At 37.8% G+C, this 20342-nt stretch overlaps 1 protein-coding gene across 4 annotated transcripts in view; it reads right to left on the reverse strand.

Moving 5' to 3' along the window:
- Positions 1-332: 332 nt before the first annotated feature.
- The window catches only part of FSD1L (fibronectin type III and SPRY domain containing 1 like), a 94200-nt gene continuing 74190 nt past the window's right edge, over positions 333-20342 (reverse strand). For 3 of the 4 annotated variants that reach the window (XM_062207832.1, XM_062207830.1, XM_062207829.1), the window contains 5 exons: positions 17675-17804; positions 11959-12059; positions 10231-10482; positions 8178-8266; positions 333-1513 (listed from right to left, as the gene is read on the reverse strand). In XM_062207832.1, coding sequence (XP_062063816.1) covers positions 1391-1513; positions 8178-8266; positions 10231-10482; positions 11959-12059; positions 17675-17804 — 695 coding nt within the window. In that variant the 3' untranslated portion in view covers positions 333-1390. Of the gene's footprint in view, positions 1514-8177; positions 8267-9752; positions 9825-10230; positions 10483-11958; positions 12060-17674; positions 17805-20342 lie in introns of those variants that run through there. The other variant, XM_062207831.1, reaches the window with a different exon arrangement.

The raw sequence follows: 20342 nt of genomic DNA on the forward strand, positions 1-20342 counted from the left end.
TTTCTTATTAAAAAGTCATAAATTTCCTCATTAGGAATACTTTTAGGCATCTTCCTTACAATCCCTTCTTAGATAAAAATTAAGTAGTATAGGTTTCTCTTCCCATCATGTAACTTTATTAATAAACTTTCATTCCTACTAGAAATGTTAAAAATCAGTATAATTGTCATGTTAGTGCCAAATTTGAGTGGGAATCTTACCTAACGTAACTATGAAAGATGTAATTAAAGCAGACAACAAAATCAGAAAATATAAAGCTTTTAAAATCTTAACCATCATCCAAAATGATGGAATGAAAAGAAGTCTAATTAAATAGGACAACATATAAAGAATATTCCTTTGCCACTATGTTAGTACACTAGGTACAAAATAGAAATTTGGGCAATTTTTTTTTTTTTTTTGACAGGCAGAGTTAGAGAGAGAGAGAGAGACAGAGAGAAAGGTCTTCCTTTTCCATTGGTTCACCCCCCAAATGGCTGCTACAGCCTGCGTGCTGCACCAATCTGAAGCTAGGAGCCAGGTGCTTCCTCCTGGTCTCCCATGTGGGTGTGGGCCTAAGTACTTGGGCCATCCTCCACTGCCTTCCCGGGCCACAGCAGAGAGCTGGACTGGAAGAGGAGCAACCTGGACAGAATGCGGTGCCCCACTGGGACTAGAACCCAATGTGCCGGCGCCGCAGGCGGATGATTAGCCAAGTGAGCCACAGTGCCGGCCATTGAAATTTGGACAATATTAAGCTATTATGTCTAGAAACTCTTCATATCCACTCTATTTTGAGTTATAACCACAAGATAAATAAGGGTATTTTGGAAGGGGAAGTGTTATATAATCAAGTTAGTTAACAAAAAGATAATGCAGAAAAACTAATTTATAAAAAGGGAAAAATAAACCACTGTAATAAAACTTTCTATCACCCCCAAACAATGATTTCACTTTTTAGAAAACTTTAGAGGACTATATATTCTTAAAGCTTTAGTGAAAGAACTAAATATTAGGTAGTAATGAGACAGAAAAGAGAAATAGAGGAAAGAAGGCATGATTTAAAAGCTTTTCACCCCAGGCCCCAGAGTTACCATATGTAATTACACGTTTAGAAGAGCCAAAGCAATCCAAGAAACACAAAAATGAGTTTCTATATAAACATTTCAACACCATCTTTTTTCCCATTTATACTTCAAAACATCAGTTTAGTGCTTGATATCTGCTGCTTCTATGATATTGCACAGTAGGTTCCTGTGAAAGCTTACTAGATACTTAATGCTAACAGATTTCAGGCCTTAAAGCAGAATATAGCAAATCTGTTTTCCACCATTCACAAATTTCTGTGATTAGTAACTGCACAGAAAAGGCCACTCAATCAAGAGGGAGGGTAAACATGTCTGAGTCAGCGTTACTGAGCAACAGTGTTCAGGCTGCCAGTTGAACCAGTCATTCCATTTTCACTTTTCTGAAGGGTTCTTACAGCACTTGGAACTTGCATCCCAGTACTCAAAGAAAGTCCACCACACCAAACCTAAGACAAGAGAAAACAAAGCCTCAGTCACATTTCAAATCAAATTACAACTGCAGTGATTCTCAAATCTCTGTTTGAGAGGTAAAATTCCACATTTATAAACACCAGCCAGTCCCAAACTGCTTTCATTAACTGAGCTTAGAGCCTGTTTTTAGACTCAGAGAAGGCCAAAGAAGCCTTTGTGGTAGCAGAACACACTGGCGCTGCACTTGAGAGGGAACTCAGGGGTTGAAGAAACTGAGAGACTAAATTGCATGCATGTAGGCAAAAGATACTAGCTATCATTTTCTGATGCTATCCTTCACACTCAGGAAAGTGTACAAAGAAATATCTTCCTTATTCCTTATTGTTGCTTTCAGTTTTAATGAGATGTGTCCTAAAACCCACTAGTTTTTCTTTAATCTGTTCCCTATTTCCAACAATAAACTCTTATTAATTCTTTAAGAAAGATTTCTGAAAAAATTGAGAATTGACAATATCCAGAAGCAACTGCCATATCTATTCATTATCATAAAACTGCTTTGCTTGTGAACAGAGCAGCTATGATTGAATAGTAAAAAGAGATTTAGAATGGAATCAGTTAAAATATGAAAATATGGATCATTTAAACTATCAACCAACATGTATACAGGCAGACACAACTTAAAGCAAGGGAAATTCTAAAAGTTGTTTTAAGTACTCCCATTTTCAATTATTTAAGGATTCAGTATTTCATAAACACAGTAGTGTTCCAAATAAATGATTAACTAGTATAATTAACATTCTAAATTTTTGAAACTACCAGGCTCAGTACTGGTAACTCCCCAAATACAAAAGCATCCTCTGATTATTAAACCACTATATTTATTTTTTGAAATCAAGTCATTCATAAAACTAGTCACTCAAAATATCTAGCACAAAGGTACAAGGGCAAATCAATAAAGAAGGGTTTGTCTTTTTAAAAAACAGTACTGGAGGGGCTGGCATTGTGGTGTAATGGGTAAAGCCATTATCTGCAATGCTGCCATCTCATATGTGCACCAGTTTGCATAACAGCTGCTCTACTTCCAAAACAGCTCCCTGCTAACGGCCTGGGAAAAGCAGTGAAAAATGGTCCAAGTATTGGGCCCTGCACCCACATGGGAGAACTTGAAACTCCTGACTCCTAGCTTTGGCCTGGCCCAGTACTGGCTGCTGCCATCTGGGGAGTGAACCAGTGGATGGAAGCTCTGTCTCTCCTTCTTTGTAACTGTGACTTTCAAATAAATAAATAAACCTTAGGAAAAAAAATGGTACTGGAACAATTGATAATGCTTAAACCATACTTTTGTATCATGTAACAAAATTAGCTCAAAATGGATCACGGAACTAAATGTAAAACCTAAAACTATAAAACTTTAAGAAAATACAGATGAAAAATATTTGTGAAGTTAGGCAAAGCATTACCTATAAAAGGGAACAAGATTCATAAAACTTAATTCTATCAAAACACAATTCTACAAAATATTCAGACAATGACACAGCAAGGGCTGGTATTGTGGTTCAGTGGGTAAAGCTACCACTTGCAATACTGGAATGACATGTAAGTGCTGGTTCAAGTACAGGCTGCTCCATGTCCAATTCACTTCCCTGACAACGCGCTGGGGAAAGCAGCAAAAGATGGCCTAAGGGCTTGGGTCCCAGCAATGCAGGTGGAAGATCCAGATATAATTCCAGGCTCTGGCTTCAGCCTGGCCTTGCCTTGGCCTTGCCCTGGCCTTGCCCTGGCCTTGCTCTGGCCTTGCCCTGGCCATTGCAGTCAACTGGGGAGTAATTATGCCTTTCAAATAATAAATAAATTCTTGAAACAAAAGAAAAAGAGGAGCTGATGCTGTGGCTTAGTAGGCTAAGCCTCTGTCTGCAGCACTAGCATCCATATGGGTGCCAGTTCGAGTCCCAGCTGCTTCTTTTTTGATCCAGTTTCCTGCTACTGCACCTGGGAAATCAGTGGAAAATAGTTTAAGTCCTTGGGCCCCTGCACCCACATGGGAGACCCGGAAGAAGCTCCTGGTTCTTGGCTTCAGGTGGGCCCAGCTTTGGCCATTGCGGCCATCTGGGGAAATGAACCAGCAGATGGAAGATCTTTCTCTCTGTCTTTCCCTCTCCCTGGCTATGACTGTGCCTCTCAAATAAATAAATAAAATCCTAAAAAAATAAAATAAAATAGGGGCCAGCACTGTGGTGTAGTGGGTAAAGCTGCTGCCTGCAGTGCTGGAATACCATATGGACACCAGTTCAAGACCCAGCCACTCCACTCTGATCCAGCTCTCTGCTATGGCCTGGGAAAGCAGAAGATGGCCCAAGTCCTTAGACCCCTACACCTGCGTGGAAGACCCAGAAGAAACTCCTGGCTCCTGGGTTTGCATTGGTGCAGCTCTGGCCATTGTGGGCATCTGGGGAGTGAACCAGTAGATGGAAGACCTCTCTCTGCCTCTGCCTTTCTGTAACTCTGCCTTTCAAATAAATAAATAAAATCTTAAAAAAAAATCAAAAACTGTAAAAAGAGACAAAGATAACATATTATAAGATCTACCTAAGAATTAGAAGAATAAACTTTTTCTGAGTTCCATACGATAAACAATTTGTCTCTGACCACATTGGAAACATAGTTCAAAATATATAACATAAGCATTGGTTTGTGTTAAGAAATGAAAAAACAACTTTAGAGTAAATAACTGTTACTGACTGTAAGATTTAAAATAACTGCATTTTCAACCCACATATACTCTGAATATTTTCTCCTCACAGTTAGGGGGTTATACAGTCAGGGATGATGCTAGAAGAACATAAAAAGCATTCCACCAAATCTGCACTAGAAATACAGCATCCTGGGCCAGCATTGTGGTGCAGCAAGTTAGGCCACAGCCTATGACGCCGGCATCCCAATCAGTGCTGGTTGAAATTCCAGCTGCTACGTTTCCGATCCAATTCCTGGCTAATGTACTTAGAAAAGCAGAAGATGGTCCAAGTGCCTACAAAGGAGACCTGGATGCAGTGCCAAGTTCCTGGTTTTGGCCTGGCCCAGTCCAACCATATGAAATTTAAGATCTTTCTGTCTCTTCCTCTCTCTCTGTATCTCTGCCTTTCAAATAAATAAATTTTAAAATATATAAATATATCACATCCTAATTTGTAAAAGTAACCCCAAAGTTAATGAAATTCTAGCCAGAAAAATGATGGCCTTAAGTGGACCCCAAGAACACAGTAGCCTAACCTTATGGAGAGACTGAAGAGGATTAAGGAGTTAGAAAAAACAATAACATTTTCTTTAAAAAATTTCAAAACTATGCTTCATTTTGTGTGAGGAAACATGAATTTTTTTTTTTTTTTGACACGCTGAGTGGATAGTGAGGGAGATAGAGAGAAAGGTCTTCCTTTTTGCTGTTGGTTCACCCTCCAATGGCCGCTGCGGCCGGCGCATAGTGCTGATCAGAAGCCAGGAGCCAGGTGCTTCTCCTGGTCTCCCATGCGGGTGCAGGGCCCAAGCACTTGGGCCATCCTCCACTGCCTTCCTGGGCCATAGCAGAGAGCTGGCCTGGAAGAGGGGCAACTGGGATAGAATCCGGCGCCCCGACGGGGACTAGAACCCGGTGTGCCGGCGCCGCAAGGTGGAGGATTAGCCTGTTAAGCCACGGCGCTGGCCAGAAACATGAATTTTTTTAATGTAAATCTGACAAATTAGGTAGAATTGAAATTTTATAAGAGGATTTCAAAAAGTTCATGGAAAACAAAATTAAGTTTATTTGGGTGCAAAAAATGTTTTGATATCCATGCATAGATTTTTTTTGTAACACAGTTACATAAACTTTAAATTTTTTTTTTTTGTTTTATTTAACTCATTTTATTTGTAAGGCAGAGTTAAAGAGAGAGAAGAGAGTACCTTCAATCCCCCAGTTCACTCCACAAATGCCCAAAAAGAGTTGTGGCTGGATCATGCCAAAACCAGAAATCCAGAACACAAACTGAGTTTCCCACATGGGTAGCAGGTTCCTAGCTATTTGAGGCATCAGCTGCTGCCTCCTAGGGTATGTTTTAGCAAAAAGCAGGAAGAGAGTAGAGGCAGATCTGAACTCAAGTACTGCAACATGGGATGCTGGTGTCCTAAGCAGAATCTTAACCACTACACCAAACACTTATCCTAAAATGACCTTTTGAAGACCCTGTGTGTATATGGACTTCCAAATTTCTGGCACCAAAATAAACTATCTCTTAATTTCATTTTCCCATGAATTTTTATTATTTATTTGAGAGAGAAGGTAATTTATTTTATTATTTATTTGAGAGAGAAAGTATCTCCCCTCTGTTACTTTACTCCCCAAATGCCCACAAGAGCCAGGACTGGGCCAAGGCTGAAGCTGAGACTTAGGTACTCAATCCAGGTCTCCCACGTGGGTGGCAAGAACCCAATTATTTGAGCCATTCCCATTGCTTCCCAAGATCCACAGGGAGCTGTGGTATTAGCAAGAAGCTGGAGCCAAGAGCCAGAGCTGGGTACTGAACCCAAGTCTAGGATATGGGATGCAGGCATCCTGACTGTAAGGCTAAATGCTTACTCCTCTACTTTTTGAAGCACCCTCAGCACCCTGGGTTCTAGTCCCTGTTGGGGTGCCGGGTAGTAGTCCCGGTTGCTCCTCTTCCAGTCCAGCTCTCTGTTGTGGCCCAGGAGGGCAGTGGAGGATGGCCCAAGTGCTTGGGTCCCTGCACTCACATGGGAGCCCGGGAGGAAGTACCCAGCTCCTGGCTTCGGATCGGCGTAGCGTTGGCTGTAGCGGCCATTAAGGGAGTGAACCAATGGAAGGAAGACCTTTCTCTCTGTCTCTCTCACTGTCTATAACTCTCTCTCTGTCTCTCACTGTCTATAACTCTCTCTCTGTCTCTCTCTAACTCTGCCTGGCAAAAAAAATAAATAAATAAATATGGTACAAAGATAGTAGTAAACTAAGATATTTTCAATAAATGCTCCTTTAAACTGGATAGCCCTATGGAATTAAAGAATGTATCTTGGCTCTTACTTCTTATCAAACACATCAATTCTACATTGTACTTGCACTGAACTGTAGTCTCTAATTAAATGCATAAGGTAAAGCTTCCAGAAGAAAACTCAATAATTTTCATGATCTTGAGGATGAATAATGATCTCTTAAAGAGAAGACAAAAAGTGCAAGCTGTAAGTGAAATAAAAAACCTGATAAACAGGACATTAAAATTAAGAATTTTTGTTCATAGATACCATAAAAAAAGGAAAGCCAGAGTAGAAAGGATATTTGCAATAGATTTGTCTAGCAAATCAATCAGACCAAATAAAGAACTGCAAATCAATAAGAAATAGGAAGAAAACCCAAGAGAAAATCAAGACAAAGGTTTGAATAGCTGGTTCTAAAAACAATATACGGAAACAATCAATAAAGATATAAAAACATGCTCAAGAGCATTAGTCAGCAAGGAAATGCAAACTAACATCCCAATGTAATATATCATTCCCACTAGAAGGTCTAAAATTAAAAAGATAATACCAAGTTTTGTTAATGACATGGAGGAAGTCAAGTTCTCATATACTTCTGTTTGCAAATTAGTATAACCACTTTGTGGGTTTTTTTTTTAAAGATTTATTTATTTTTTACTTGAAAGTCAGAGTTACACAGAGAGAGGAGAGGCAGAGAGAGAGAGAGAGAGATATCCATCCGATGGTTCACTCCCCCAATTGGCTGCAATGACCGGAAATGCGCTGATGTGAAGCCAGGAGCCAGGAGCTTCTTCCGGGTCCCCCACGCGGGTGCAGGAGCCCAAGGACTTAGCCCATCTTCCACTGCCATCCCAGGCTACAGCAGAGAGCTGGATAGGAAGTGGAGCAGCCAGGTCTCGAACCCGCGCCCATATGGGATGCTGGCGCTTCAGGCCAGGGCATCAACCCACTGCACCCAACACCGGCCTCAACCAACCACTTTGATAAACTTTTTAGCAGCATCTAATACAGTTGATTATTTATATAACATATGATTTGGCAACTCAAATCCTTTGTAGGTACCCAATGGAACAAGAATATTTGGAAACCACACATATCACTTCTTGGCCTTTTGAATAAGATCAAGTGCAGAAACCACACACATATTCAACTAAATTAGAATGCATAGTGATAATATGTAAATAATAGAAAACTATACAGCTATGGGAACAAATGAACTACAACCACATAGAACTGGATAAATCTCATAATGTTAACCACAAATGATACTCTATGGTTCCTTTTACATAAAGTTGAGAAGGAGTTAAAGTTGAAATGAATCTTTGATATTAAAACTCAAGATAGTGTCGCCCTTTTGAGGACCATCACTAGGGACTAGAAATGAGCACAGAAGGATTTCTGAGGTTCTGAAAATATTCCATTTCATGATCTAGGTGCCAGTTACAAGCATGTAGTCCTATGAAAATGCATCAGACCATATGTTTATGACATGCTTACTTTTATGTACTAACACTGATTTCAATAAAATATACCAAAATATACAATCCGAGGTTTGGGAGGAAGCAGACTGGAAACGCAGGGAAGAATATGAAGAAGAAATGAGATATCTTGCTTCCCAAATATAAAGCACATATTAAACTACTTAAAGTTCAAAACCAAATAAAATATTAGTTAGGTACTAACCATGAAACCAGGTAGTACTGGCTGCGTAAATTTTGTCTTAAAGGAATACAGCAACTGTTTTGAGTTTGCATCATAGAAAGAAAGTTGACCTAAAAAGGAAGGAAAATAATCCTAAATGTATTAAGACAAAATTATAACATCTAATTAAGTGTAACATTCATAATGTAAGAAAATAATGACCTAAAATATATTTTGGCATTGTTTTTATTATAAACTGTAAAGACTGGACATAATAATTCTCACTAGAAAACCACAGCAAACATGTTCAAGAAAAAGCCCAAATCCAGTCATCCTTCCTGGTTTTCAAGACCTCCATGATGCCTTCAAAATGCCTAATAGAATCTAGCACTATTCTACTCATTCATCTGTAACAATTTTCTTATTTTATAAATATTTAACAAGTAATTTCATTAGCCCATTGAAAACCAAGGTTATTTCTTCTTCATTTTTATGATAACCAGCTTTTCTACCCAAATCATGTTACCCTTTAAAGTTTACCTCTACATCATACTCTGACTACTAACTACTTGAGTCTATACCTATCCTCCAGTCTCTAAAATCACAGAACAGTCACAAATACTTCAACTTTAATTCTTAAAATCCCCCTCATAGTTTGAATTTCAGCGTGATCATGCCCTGAATTAACTAAACTTTTTAGCACCCAGCCTGATGGTCTCCTCAGAACTGTTATCACTTCCTGAAACTCCTCTTGGATAACTATTTTCTTGGTTTGTATCCCAACCCTGAAAATACCTTCCATCTTTTTTTCTCCTATTCTAAATGCAGCTGCTCTGTCCAGGCTTTTTTCTCTCGCAATAGTGCTCTTAATAAATCAACTGCTATTAAACAAAGAGGGAAAGAAAAGAACATAATATTTATGCATACTACTGAAGTGTTGAGTGCTTTACATACAGAAACTTCAACATCGTAAATAACCTATGATCACAAGTTAGCAAACAGCAGAGCAGTAATGCTTAGATACAATGTTCTGTGTGATCATCAGTAGCCTCCATGATGGTGTGTCATATATTTACATTTAGCTACTTCTGAGTGAATGCACGTTAAACATGCCTTATGGCTGTCCTGCTGACATCTCATTTTCTTCTTTGACTGTCTAAAAATTTACTGTATAGGAGTGTCATTAATATCTTTTAATTTGGCTATTGTTTATAGCCCTTGCCTATATTCCTGAAGAACTATGGTCTTTGTACTTTTTATATGTTGAACTCTTTATTTAGTGGAGTATTAAGCCTTTGACTAAAATGTAAACTGAAAATACATTCTCAAAAATTTTCTAAAAATTCAAAAATGAAATACATTGTATACAACCATAGGAGAGTGTAAGGGTTTGTTTGGAAAAATTAAAATATAAGCGGACAGCTAACAAAAGACTGTATAGGCTGGAAAAATGGGGCAAGAAATGCAATGTTAGCAGTTTTAAACAAATAAGGATTATTATGAAAATGTGGATTAGAGAACATAATTCTATGCTTATTCAGATGATAAAATATAGAAGCAACAGTCTCAGAAGTCATAACATGATAAAATAAGTTAATTTAAGAAAAGCATTCTAACCAAAAGTTCCAACAATGAAATAGGCTGCCTTCTAAAACCACAGGCTTCACACAGCACGAGAGTGGCAATTATCTGTAGAGACAGTGTAATAAAGATTTTAGACTGTGGCAGGTATATTGGGTCATTTCTAAGGTCTACCTCAACTTGAAAAATCTGACTCCACAACTTTTACAGGTAGGTAGTAAAACACAGTAAAAAAGGAATTAAGAAAGAAGAAATTTTAGTGCTGAAGACTAAAATCAGCAAAATCTATCAGACTTACCTATTATAAATAAGTACTTTTGTAGGTCTCCAGGCAGGTATCACACACCGTTACAATCAACTGCATAACTTGAGATTATGTTTGTGATCACAGCTTAGTTGTTCAAAATGTCCTTACCACAATACTAAGGGAAATTCTGCAGACAATTACCAATAAAGACTACAGAAACATAAGCAACAGTGATGAAATGACTTATGAGAAAATAAGTAAACTTACCCCCATCAAAGTCACAAAATACACCTATTTTCTCAGGAACAGTAACATCCAAAGCTTTGACTTTATTATTATGTTTTGCAGCAAACGTGTTTTGTAGCCAGTTGTTGACATGGATACACCAACTAGTGTTTGTCTTTCCCAATTGGTCAAATTTCCCCAAAGTTTTATATGCTACTCCCACACTGTAGGATTTACAATCCTTCTGGGCCTTGACCTCCCAATAATGTTGTCCGCTTTCAATAGCAGTATCTCCTACAAAAAAATCAAAAAGATAGATTTGGTTTTTTCTTCTTCCTTCTGAGTCATTTATCCTCACCAACACTTGTCCCACAAATGACTCCCCAAATATTTGAATCAAGTACTCTATGAGAATAATCATGTTAACATACAAATACTGGGGCTGGCACTTTGGCATAGGGGGTTAAGCCACAGCCTCAGATGTATCCCACATAGGCACCACTTTGTGTCTCAACTGCTCCACTTCAGATCCAGATCCCTGCAAATGTGCCTGGGAAAGCAGCAGAGAATGACCCAAGTTCTTGGGCCCCCGCATGCATGTGGGAGACCTGGAAGAAACTCCTGGCTCCTGGCGTGGGCCTGAAAGAGCCCGGGCAGTTGTGGCCACTGGGGAAGTAAAGCAGTGGATGGAAGACCTCTCTTGCTTTATCTGCAACTCTGCCTTTCAAATAAATAAAAATAAATCTTAAAAACATCATACAAATACTAAATTGCAGGGAATCCACCATAAATTTACTTTCATATTTACCACTAATTTTTCTGAATATAAAATGCTTCAGAACCTCTCCCCCTTCTTATCCCCTCAAGGGTTATATTCATATGTGGTCACTATGTGAGCTGAGGCAGAGTTTTAGAATTATCAATAATATAATTTCAAAGATCCCTTTATATATTTATTTTTATTTATTTGAAAAGCAGGGGAGAGACAAGGAGGAAGAAAGGGGCAGAGAGGCCGGTGCCATGGCTCACTAGGCTAATCCTCTGCCTATAGCGCAGGCACACCAGCTTCTAGTCCCGGTCAGGGCGCCAGATTCTGTCCCAGTTGCCCCTCTTCCAGGCCAGCTCTCTGCTGTGGCCCAGGAGGGAAGTGGAGGATGGCCCAAGTGCTTGGGCCCTGCACCCGCATGGGAGACCAGGAGAAGCACTTGGCTCCTGCCTTCGGATCAGCGTGGTGCGCTGGCCGCAGCGGCCATTGGAGGGTGAACCAACAGTAAAAGAAGACCTTTCTCTCTGTCTCTCACACTGTCCACTCTGCCTGTCAAAAAAAGAAAAAAGAAAAAGAAAAAAAGAAAGGGGCAGAGAGAGATGGAGACAGAGATTACCCCCACCAGCAGTGGCTGGGGACAGCCTGAAGCCAGGAGCCAGGAACTCAATCCAGGTCTACACGTGAGTGGCAGTTTCCCAATTAATTGAGCCATCACTGCTGTCTCCCAGGTTGCAGGAAGCTTGAATCAACCAGGGGCCAAGGCAAGATTCAGATCCGGGCAATCCAAAACAGGATGCAGGCATCCCAAGAGGCATCTTAACCACTGCAACAGATGTCTGCTCTGATGACAATATGACTTTAAAATCCCCCAAAAGGGCTTCTACAGGGAGGAACTTCTGCAAAGACTGATTTAAAACAGGCGGCACTCTTTAGTGGAAAGTGTGCCATTGTGACTGTGACACCTTTAATCCGAGATAAGTAAGAACGATTATTTTTTACCCTACCCAGCACTGTATATGATTCCCCGGTAAAACGATCTCTGCTGCCTCTTACTGCTGGTGGCCTGGAGCCTACAGATGTCCGTTTGGGGGAAGGCGTACCACTTCTATTTAAACAGGAACAAAAAGAAAAATGTTTTATATGGCAAATATTTTATAAACTAAAATTACAAATCATGGAAAGAATTTTTGAAAAGATTTCTAATTATACTGCATAAATAGCACCATTTAATTTGGTCTGAATTATTAAAAGAGTTATCGATTATAAACACTAAAATATAAGAAGCCATTATTATAAAGCAGCCTGAAAACGCGAATGTCATGCAGACTGAGCAAAGCTTACACAAAGAACACATAGTTGAAATAAGAAACAATGCCAGAATAAGACCAAAATTGCTAAAGGAAAAAAAAAAAGCTCAAGAAAAATAATAGGACAATGTTCATATATTTTTTGCAGTTAAATTTAATAAATCAAAGGCAAAAATAGTCTTTTCCTTACAACTAAATAACCCTATTAGCAGTAGATATTTTTGTTCTGGATCTTTTCTTCTTAAAAGAGAAATAGCAACTGACCAAATCCATGTACAGGACAATATCCAATATTATAAACTATTTCTCTTGCTAAAATGAACAATATCCAACCTGACTACTTCTGTCAAATTATGTGATATAGTAATCTGTACAGTATTAGCCTTGGCACTGACTCTCAAAAACTCAAAATAGATTAGATCCCAAAGATGTTTTAAAAATAACATTTTAATTATGTTAAATCACTGCATTTTTAAAAAGAAAAAAATTATTCAACATAATACTAAAGTTACTATGGGGGGGCATGAAGTTAACAATATACATTCTTACCACTAATTTGAAATAAGAACACTTGGCTATTATAATTGCACTAGAATATTCTCCTTAAGATTCCTTTAGTAGATTTTAATAAGATATTAATATTGGAATAGAAATCCCTGACAAAGAAAGCAAGAATAAAAATAAAATTTAAAGTCGTTTCACATGATTCAGTGTCTTCAGTCTGTATTAGCTAAATGTCTTGCTATCACAACACAGATTTATCAGTTTCAAGGAATTAAACAGTAAACTCACGACCACTTCAACTGTCTGTTTTCTAGTCAATGATATTTCAAGTGTTACAAGTCAGTAATTCAGTATATATACTACTGTTTAATTTTCCCCAAGGGATGGCAAAGGTCCTGTTTGTAAAGGTATTTCTTTAAAAAAAACGCATGCCACTGACTATAAGTTGTATTTGAACAGACAGCATGAATAGAGGTAGCTAAGAAGGGGAGACTGAAATTTCTGTGAAACTTGTGACCAGGTAGGCAGTTACTAGTGTCTTCCTATTGGGGAGAGGAAGGAAAACAAAAAAAAAACCTGAGGGAGAAAACCCAGTAATGCTTTTGAGCTATTCTCTAAAATAGAGGACACAAATAAAAACAGAAAATTTTATACTCTGTATTAGGAATATCAAAAATACATTTTTTGTCTTCAAGGGTTGGTTTGCTCAGGTTTCCTGAGTTAATATAATCATGTGCCACATAATGAGACATTTAGTTACTACTAGACTATATACAAGTGGTGCCATAAGATTTTAATAGAACTGAACAATTCCTATCACTTAGCGAACACACAGCTGAAGAAGACGCAAGAGAACAATGAACTGCAGAAGAAAAAGAACCACCTTCAAGAAACGGGTTCATCAGAATGCTTTTGCAGATCTCAACAAACTCCTTCAAAAGTTTGAAAATATGGACCCCAACACCGAAAGCTTTTCACTGATACAGAGGAATGTTCATGATACATTATCTGGTTACAAGCAAATCTATGATGAAAAAAATAAACAAACCAAGCAAACCACCATGGACACATTTCTGAAAAGAGTCTCAGGCAAATCATTAAGAAGGTACCCAAAAGAGGGCACTGTTACCACAGATGACTGCTCCACGTATACTGTACTACCCATAAAAAACTTTCAGTGGGACGAGAAGGGGAAGTAGAAGACAACAGTGATCCTGACCCAATGTAGGCCTAGGTTAATGTGTGGCTGTGTCTCAGTTTTTAAAAAAGATTAAAATGTTAAAAAATTTTAATATTAAAAGTAGACCATCTAAGGACCCTTTAAAAATGTAAATTACCAGGACTCACCATAGGCTAGTGAATCAGAACATTGGAAAGTCAGCTTGAGAAATACATGTTTGTGTTTGTGAATTAAGAATTTCAAGATCTTGCTGCTCACCAGGCTAGTAGCCACTGAGATTAAAAACAAAAACAGAAAAGTCCCTCATCAAAAATGTGATGGAGAAAGACAGTTCTTACATACTCTACCGTATGGTCCCTCATCACTTGGCTGCCATACCAAGCAAGGGACTTAGATGTGGACTGGCTGAGAGAAGAGAAATTACTATTATCAGGACCACATCTTCTCATCTCTGTATTCTCAAGACACAGAGTTATGAAATACCTTGACTAAAATGAATGAACTCAGCTGAATAAATGGTATATGTGAAGTTACCAACTAAGGCCCACATATTCCTGCCTGAGCCACAGTCCTAAATTGGAGAAATAGAGCCCTTTGGAATTTTGTAATATTTGCTGACTACCAACTGAAGAGTAACAGAATCTGAATCAATCAGGAAATTATTTCAAAATATACTGACAATTCATCTTCTCAGCTGGTAACCCAGAATGTCTGCTGGGAGGAAACATGCATTTTGAAAAGTATTTCCTAGTTATTTACAGCTAATAATTAGCATAGGAAATTCATATAAGCAATTTTTTCATCTAGCACTGCTTCAAAATAAGCCAAGAGCCCTTTTGATAACCAGAAAAAACATTTTTAAAGAAAAAAAATTATAACTTACCAGTAATAAAGAAAAAGGAAAGCATGAAGAAAAGAAAAGAAAACTACTGAGAATGGCAGGTTAGTTTCAGAAGAAGTAAGGAGAACTCTCCCATGGCAGCATTCCCGCATTCCAAGTACATGTTTGCAAGTAGTACAACAGCTATTACTGTTTTCAGTCAAACATGGTCTCCTTCCATTCATTCCTCACCCCACTTCTCTCTAAGTACCTGAGTCACTTAACCACCTGAATTAAGGCTCTTTTCTACCTCCAGTCTCAACAGTTTTAAAAGCTTTCCAAATGACCTCTTTGCCACCCCACCCATTTCATCTTGTTCACTATTAGAAGACAGATCTAGCTCTGATCTATCCACCTTAAAATCTTCAAGTACTTTGTTACAAATGACTTAGCTTGGCATTTCAGGTTCATAGTTTGTTCCCTGTCTGCCTTTCTAGCTTCTCACCCCCTAGAGCACGTTATACAGCTAAACATAGCAGTCAAGGTATTCTGTAAATCTGCACAACCTTTTCAGTGCCTCTTGTTCACTCTCTCAGAGCAAGTCCAAATGCACACATTCTTGTACTTCCTCAGGATCTACCCTAAAAACCATTCCCTTAATAAACGTCTCCCAGATCTACCAGGCTAAATAACTCATTTGAGGAGTCAAGTTCTGGCCCAAAACTGTCTTGTATCGTCTTTGAGGCCGTTGCAACCACTAGCATTTACAAAAGCCTGCAGTAGGTGGATGGGGCATAGGTTGGGATGGGCTCTTTACACTAGTCTTAGCCATTTCTAGAGGGAGCTGCAATTCCAACCCTCAGGACACGAGGTTCATGTGTGTATGTATATTCCCAGCCGAGGCACCTCTATTCAGAAGCATCCTTATGGGAGGAAAGCTCTACTAGGCTGAGATACTTACTTGTTAAGGGTCCCCACCAATACCTCCTTTAAAGAAGACAGGAAGGGCCTCTGAAGACACCTTTATCTTAGTACTTTTCTACTCTTAACCCCTCCCTCTTTCCCACCTTCTTGGTCCTCAGATCCATAAATAGGCAAGGCCTGTCTGGGGTTTGCTGGCAGTGAGAAGAACCTCTAGAGTGATTTGACTCACTTGACTTCTACCCAGTGCCGTTCTTTCAGGGAATATGGAACCCTGATGGAATGATCCCCTTTTCCTTTACAGCCTCTTGCTTGCACTACCACAATAAATCAATAAAAAGTTGATTATTACTTTCATTATGGCTAACTGTTGTTAACTGACCACTTCAACAAATACAACTCTGAACATCTTTCTTTCTTTTCAGCTTTATTCATACTTACCATTACACATAATGTGTGTATCTCATCTACATGAGACAGGGCAAATTTCTTGAAGGCAGGGTCACTGTTTATACTTATAAGCCCCATAACATCCAATAGACATTTCACAGTGAACAAATATTTATAGAAAGAATAAATAAATGTATATAACATTCCCAGAGTGGCCTACAACACATAAAATATCCTTAAAAGGAAGGGAGGAAAAAAACAATATAACCCAAATGCTAAATACAGCATTCTAAAAATTTCCAGGTAACCAAATCAAACTTCACAGACTATATTAAATTCAAGAGCATTTTATAATTTATAATACACTAAAAATCACTTTTTATCAATAATGAACAAATAAACTAAAAAGAAGAGAGGAAGATAATCTGAAAAGATTCTGGTTTCTGGTAAAGGCATATGTTATCTTCAAATAAGCACATTATTATTCATGCAATTAGAAATGATCCATCTTTCTGGCATTGTCTTAAAAATCCAAGTGATGATCTGTATTTTTTATCCTTCATTTCTTGGAACTACATAATACTATAAATTACAGAATGCTTCAAACCTGCCTCATGTCAAATACAAATAAAAGCAAAGCTATAATGTTAGATATACTGAATACATAAACAAGAAAGATGCCAAGTATAAGTAAAAGCAGAAAAAAGATCAGATGGGGGGAAAATAATTCAAGAAAGATTTTAAAGCAGAGCTTATTGTTTTGTTATCATTTACAACACAATTCAAAGAATATGCAACACACTATAATGCTGTAAATTCAAAACATAAGCTACCAAAACAGACAGTCTACACAGAGCAGTATTTTAGCTTATGAAGGCTGCTGCAATGGTTTCTGCTTGCTGGTTAAAAGAAAAAAATTAAAGTTACTCAGCCAAGCTAGATATACTAAATCCTAGAACTAGGCAGACATAGATCATCACCTTGTATGCTTCTTCAGTGAAGTAACATGGACACTGTCAGATAAAAATAGGCAACTGTTATGAGAGTGTGATTTAACAGCATATAATAAGATCAAAAGCCTGATGAGGAATTTTTCTGACTCATTGTTGTAACTCAACAGTGACATTTACCTTCAGTTTGAGCAAAAGACAGAGGCTCTCACACCTTGACATTACCTAAATAAGTTATGAAAATAACAAAAGGTCCTTGAGCCCACCTCTTGGGTTCAGGAGGATGCTAGTAAGGGAGATGTACATGCTAATAATTGTCATTTAGTGCAGACCTTCAGGTAAGACAAGTGATCTGTAAGTCCTAAATTCAGAAATTATACTAGGAACTCCTATCTAAGGAGTTCAAGTTGATAAAAATTTAAAGAGATGGGATACAGAAATTACAAAGTATAAAGGGATTAGGAAGAAACTAAGCAACAAGCAAGACATTTACAGATAAATTCAACTAATGACACATGGTATTATATTCTTCACTTTGATATTACAAATATACTGGTGTACAGAATAAGAATTTCAGTATAAGTCGCTGTCAAATAGAAACAAAGTATAAGTATTTGTCCATGTAACAGATTCAATGAACTAGCTTACCTGCCCTTATTCTCTTTTCCTTTAATTTTACTGTCTTGACCTTTTCCTCCAGTAGGATCCCACTCTACACAGGTATCTTCAACTTTCAAGTTCAAATGGGATGAAGAGCCATCCAAATTGAAGTTAAGTGCTGTTCAATAAAATATTTCCATTTAAAAAATGTAGCATATCTCCCAATGATCATCACATTATTCTCCTATTTAATAGATTCAACACTGTATAAAGAGAATAAAGCTTAAATTCCCAATGTCAGTGTTTAAAACTCTCAACAATTAGCCCATAACTTACAATTCCTACTATTTTCCCCATTTTTATTCTCTATATGTCTTATATTCCAACTAAACATAATGTACTTGCATAGCCACTGGTATTTATGCTATTTCTTCTACTAGAATCTCCATCAGTACACACTAACTCAAGTTAGACTATCAGTTGAAAGAGCTTAAGAAGGCTTAACCCACTGTACCATAGTGCCAGCCCCAAGGATGCCTACTTTCACCACTGCTATTCAATACAGTTCTGGAAGTTTTAGTCAGAGACATTAGGCAAGAAAAAGAAACTAAATAGATACAAATTGGAAAGGAAGAAGTCAAATTATCCTGGTATGCAGATGATATGATTCTATAAAAAGGGGAATAAAAAGACTCCACTAAGAGCCTACTGGAACTCCTAAGAGAATTCAGTATAGTGGTAGGATATAAAATTAATATACAAAAATCAATAGCCTTTATATACACAGATAAATGCAATGGCTGAGAAAGAACTTGTAAGATCAGTGCCACTTGGCTGGCACTGTGACACAGTAGGCTAAGCCACCACCTGCAGCACCAGCTTCCTATATGGGCACCAGTTGGAGCCCCAGCTGCTACTCTTCTGATCCAGTTCTCTGCTATTTTCTGGGAAAGCAGTGGAAGACGGCCCAAGTGTTTGGACCCTTGTGTCTGGTGGGAAACCCAGAAGAAGCTCCTGGCTTCTGCCTTCCGATGGGCCCTGCTCCAGCCATTGCAGCCATTTAGGGAGTAAACCAGTGGATGAAAGACCTTTCTCTCTGTCTGTAATTCTACCTTCTTAAATAAATAAATAAATGAAAGTTAAAAAAAAGATTTATTAAAATAAGATCAGTCCTATTCACTATAGCCACAAAAAATTTAAATACCTTGGAATAAATGTAACCAAGGAGGTAAAAGATCTCTACAAAATTTATAAAACATTAGGAAAGAAATAGTAGAAGAAACCAAAAAAAAAAAAAAAAAGGAAAAACCTTCCATGTTTGTTGTTTGAAAGAATATCAACAAAATGTCCATACTACCGAAATCAATTTCCAGATTCCAATGTGATCCCAGATTTCAAGACATAGTAGAGGGCAGTTATAATCAAAACTGCCTGGCGTAGGCACAAAAATCAACATGTAAACCAATGGAACAGAATAAACTCCAGGAATCAATTAATGTGTCTACAACCAGTTAACCTTTGACAAAGGAGCTAAAATAATCCCTGGAGAAAGCATAGACTTTTCAACAAATTGTGCTGAGAAAAGTAGATCTCCATTTTCCTACTTTATGCCTTATATAAAAACCAACTCAAAATGAATCAAGGATCTAAATCTATATTGTGATGCCATCAAATTACTACAGAAGAACATAGGGAAAACTCTGCAAGACACTGGCACAGGCAAAGATTTCTTGGAAAAGCCCCAGAAGCACAGGCACTCCAAGCAAAAATAGACAAATGGGATTACATCGAGCTAAGAACATTCTGCAAAGGAAACATTCAACAAAGTAAAGAGGCAACCAACAGAATGGGAGAAAATATCTGTAAACTATGTGACTGATAAGGGATTAATATCCAGGATATATAAGGAGCTCAAGAAATCTGACAACAACAAAACAAACAACCTAGTTAAGAAATGGGCAAAGGACCTGAACAGGCATTTTTCAAAAGAGGAAATTCAAATGGCCCACAGACACATAAGAAAATGCTCAGGGTCACTAGCCATCAGGGAAATGCAAATAAAAACCAAAAAGAGGTTTTATCTCATCCCAGTCAGAATATAACCTAAAAAATCAAAAAACAATAAATGTTAGCAAGGGTGTGGGGGAAAAGTTACCCTAATCCACTGTTGATGGGAATATAAACTAGTATAGCTATTATGGAAAAACAGTGTAGAGATTCCTCAGAAAGCTGAAATTAGATCTACCATATGACCCACTATTTGCCTCCTGGGAATTTATCAAAATGAATTGAAACCAATATATGAGTCCCAACACACAGCATTTAGTTAATAAGCTTAAAAGGACTATAATCTATGTAGTCACACTTCAAGTCCCAAAGCCATGAGTTTGGTAAGATTTAGATCTTGATAATAGGAACTGCAGTCCAATTCCAAGGAAACAACAGCCAGCTGTTCATTTTCTTAAACAAATGGAATTTGCACAGAAATATCAGTTTATACCATTTAGGTCTAGGTTTGGCCATTAAATATAAAAGGTGAATGAAATAGAACAAACAAAACAAAAATAAAATGATGTCCTTAAGCTGAATAATAATAGCAACGAAATTTATTTGAATATATGGGCCAAAAAACAGTTCAAGTTATATAGAAAATATTATCTGCCTCTAATTATGACTATATTTTGAAATGGAAACCTCTAAAACCACAGTCACATGT

The sequence above is a fragment of the Lepus europaeus genome, chromosome 12 (assembly GCF_033115175.1).
Source record: "Lepus europaeus isolate LE1 chromosome 12, mLepTim1.pri, whole genome shotgun sequence".
In the NCBI taxonomy this organism is placed as follows: Eukaryota; Metazoa; Chordata; class Mammalia; order Lagomorpha; family Leporidae; genus Lepus; species Lepus europaeus.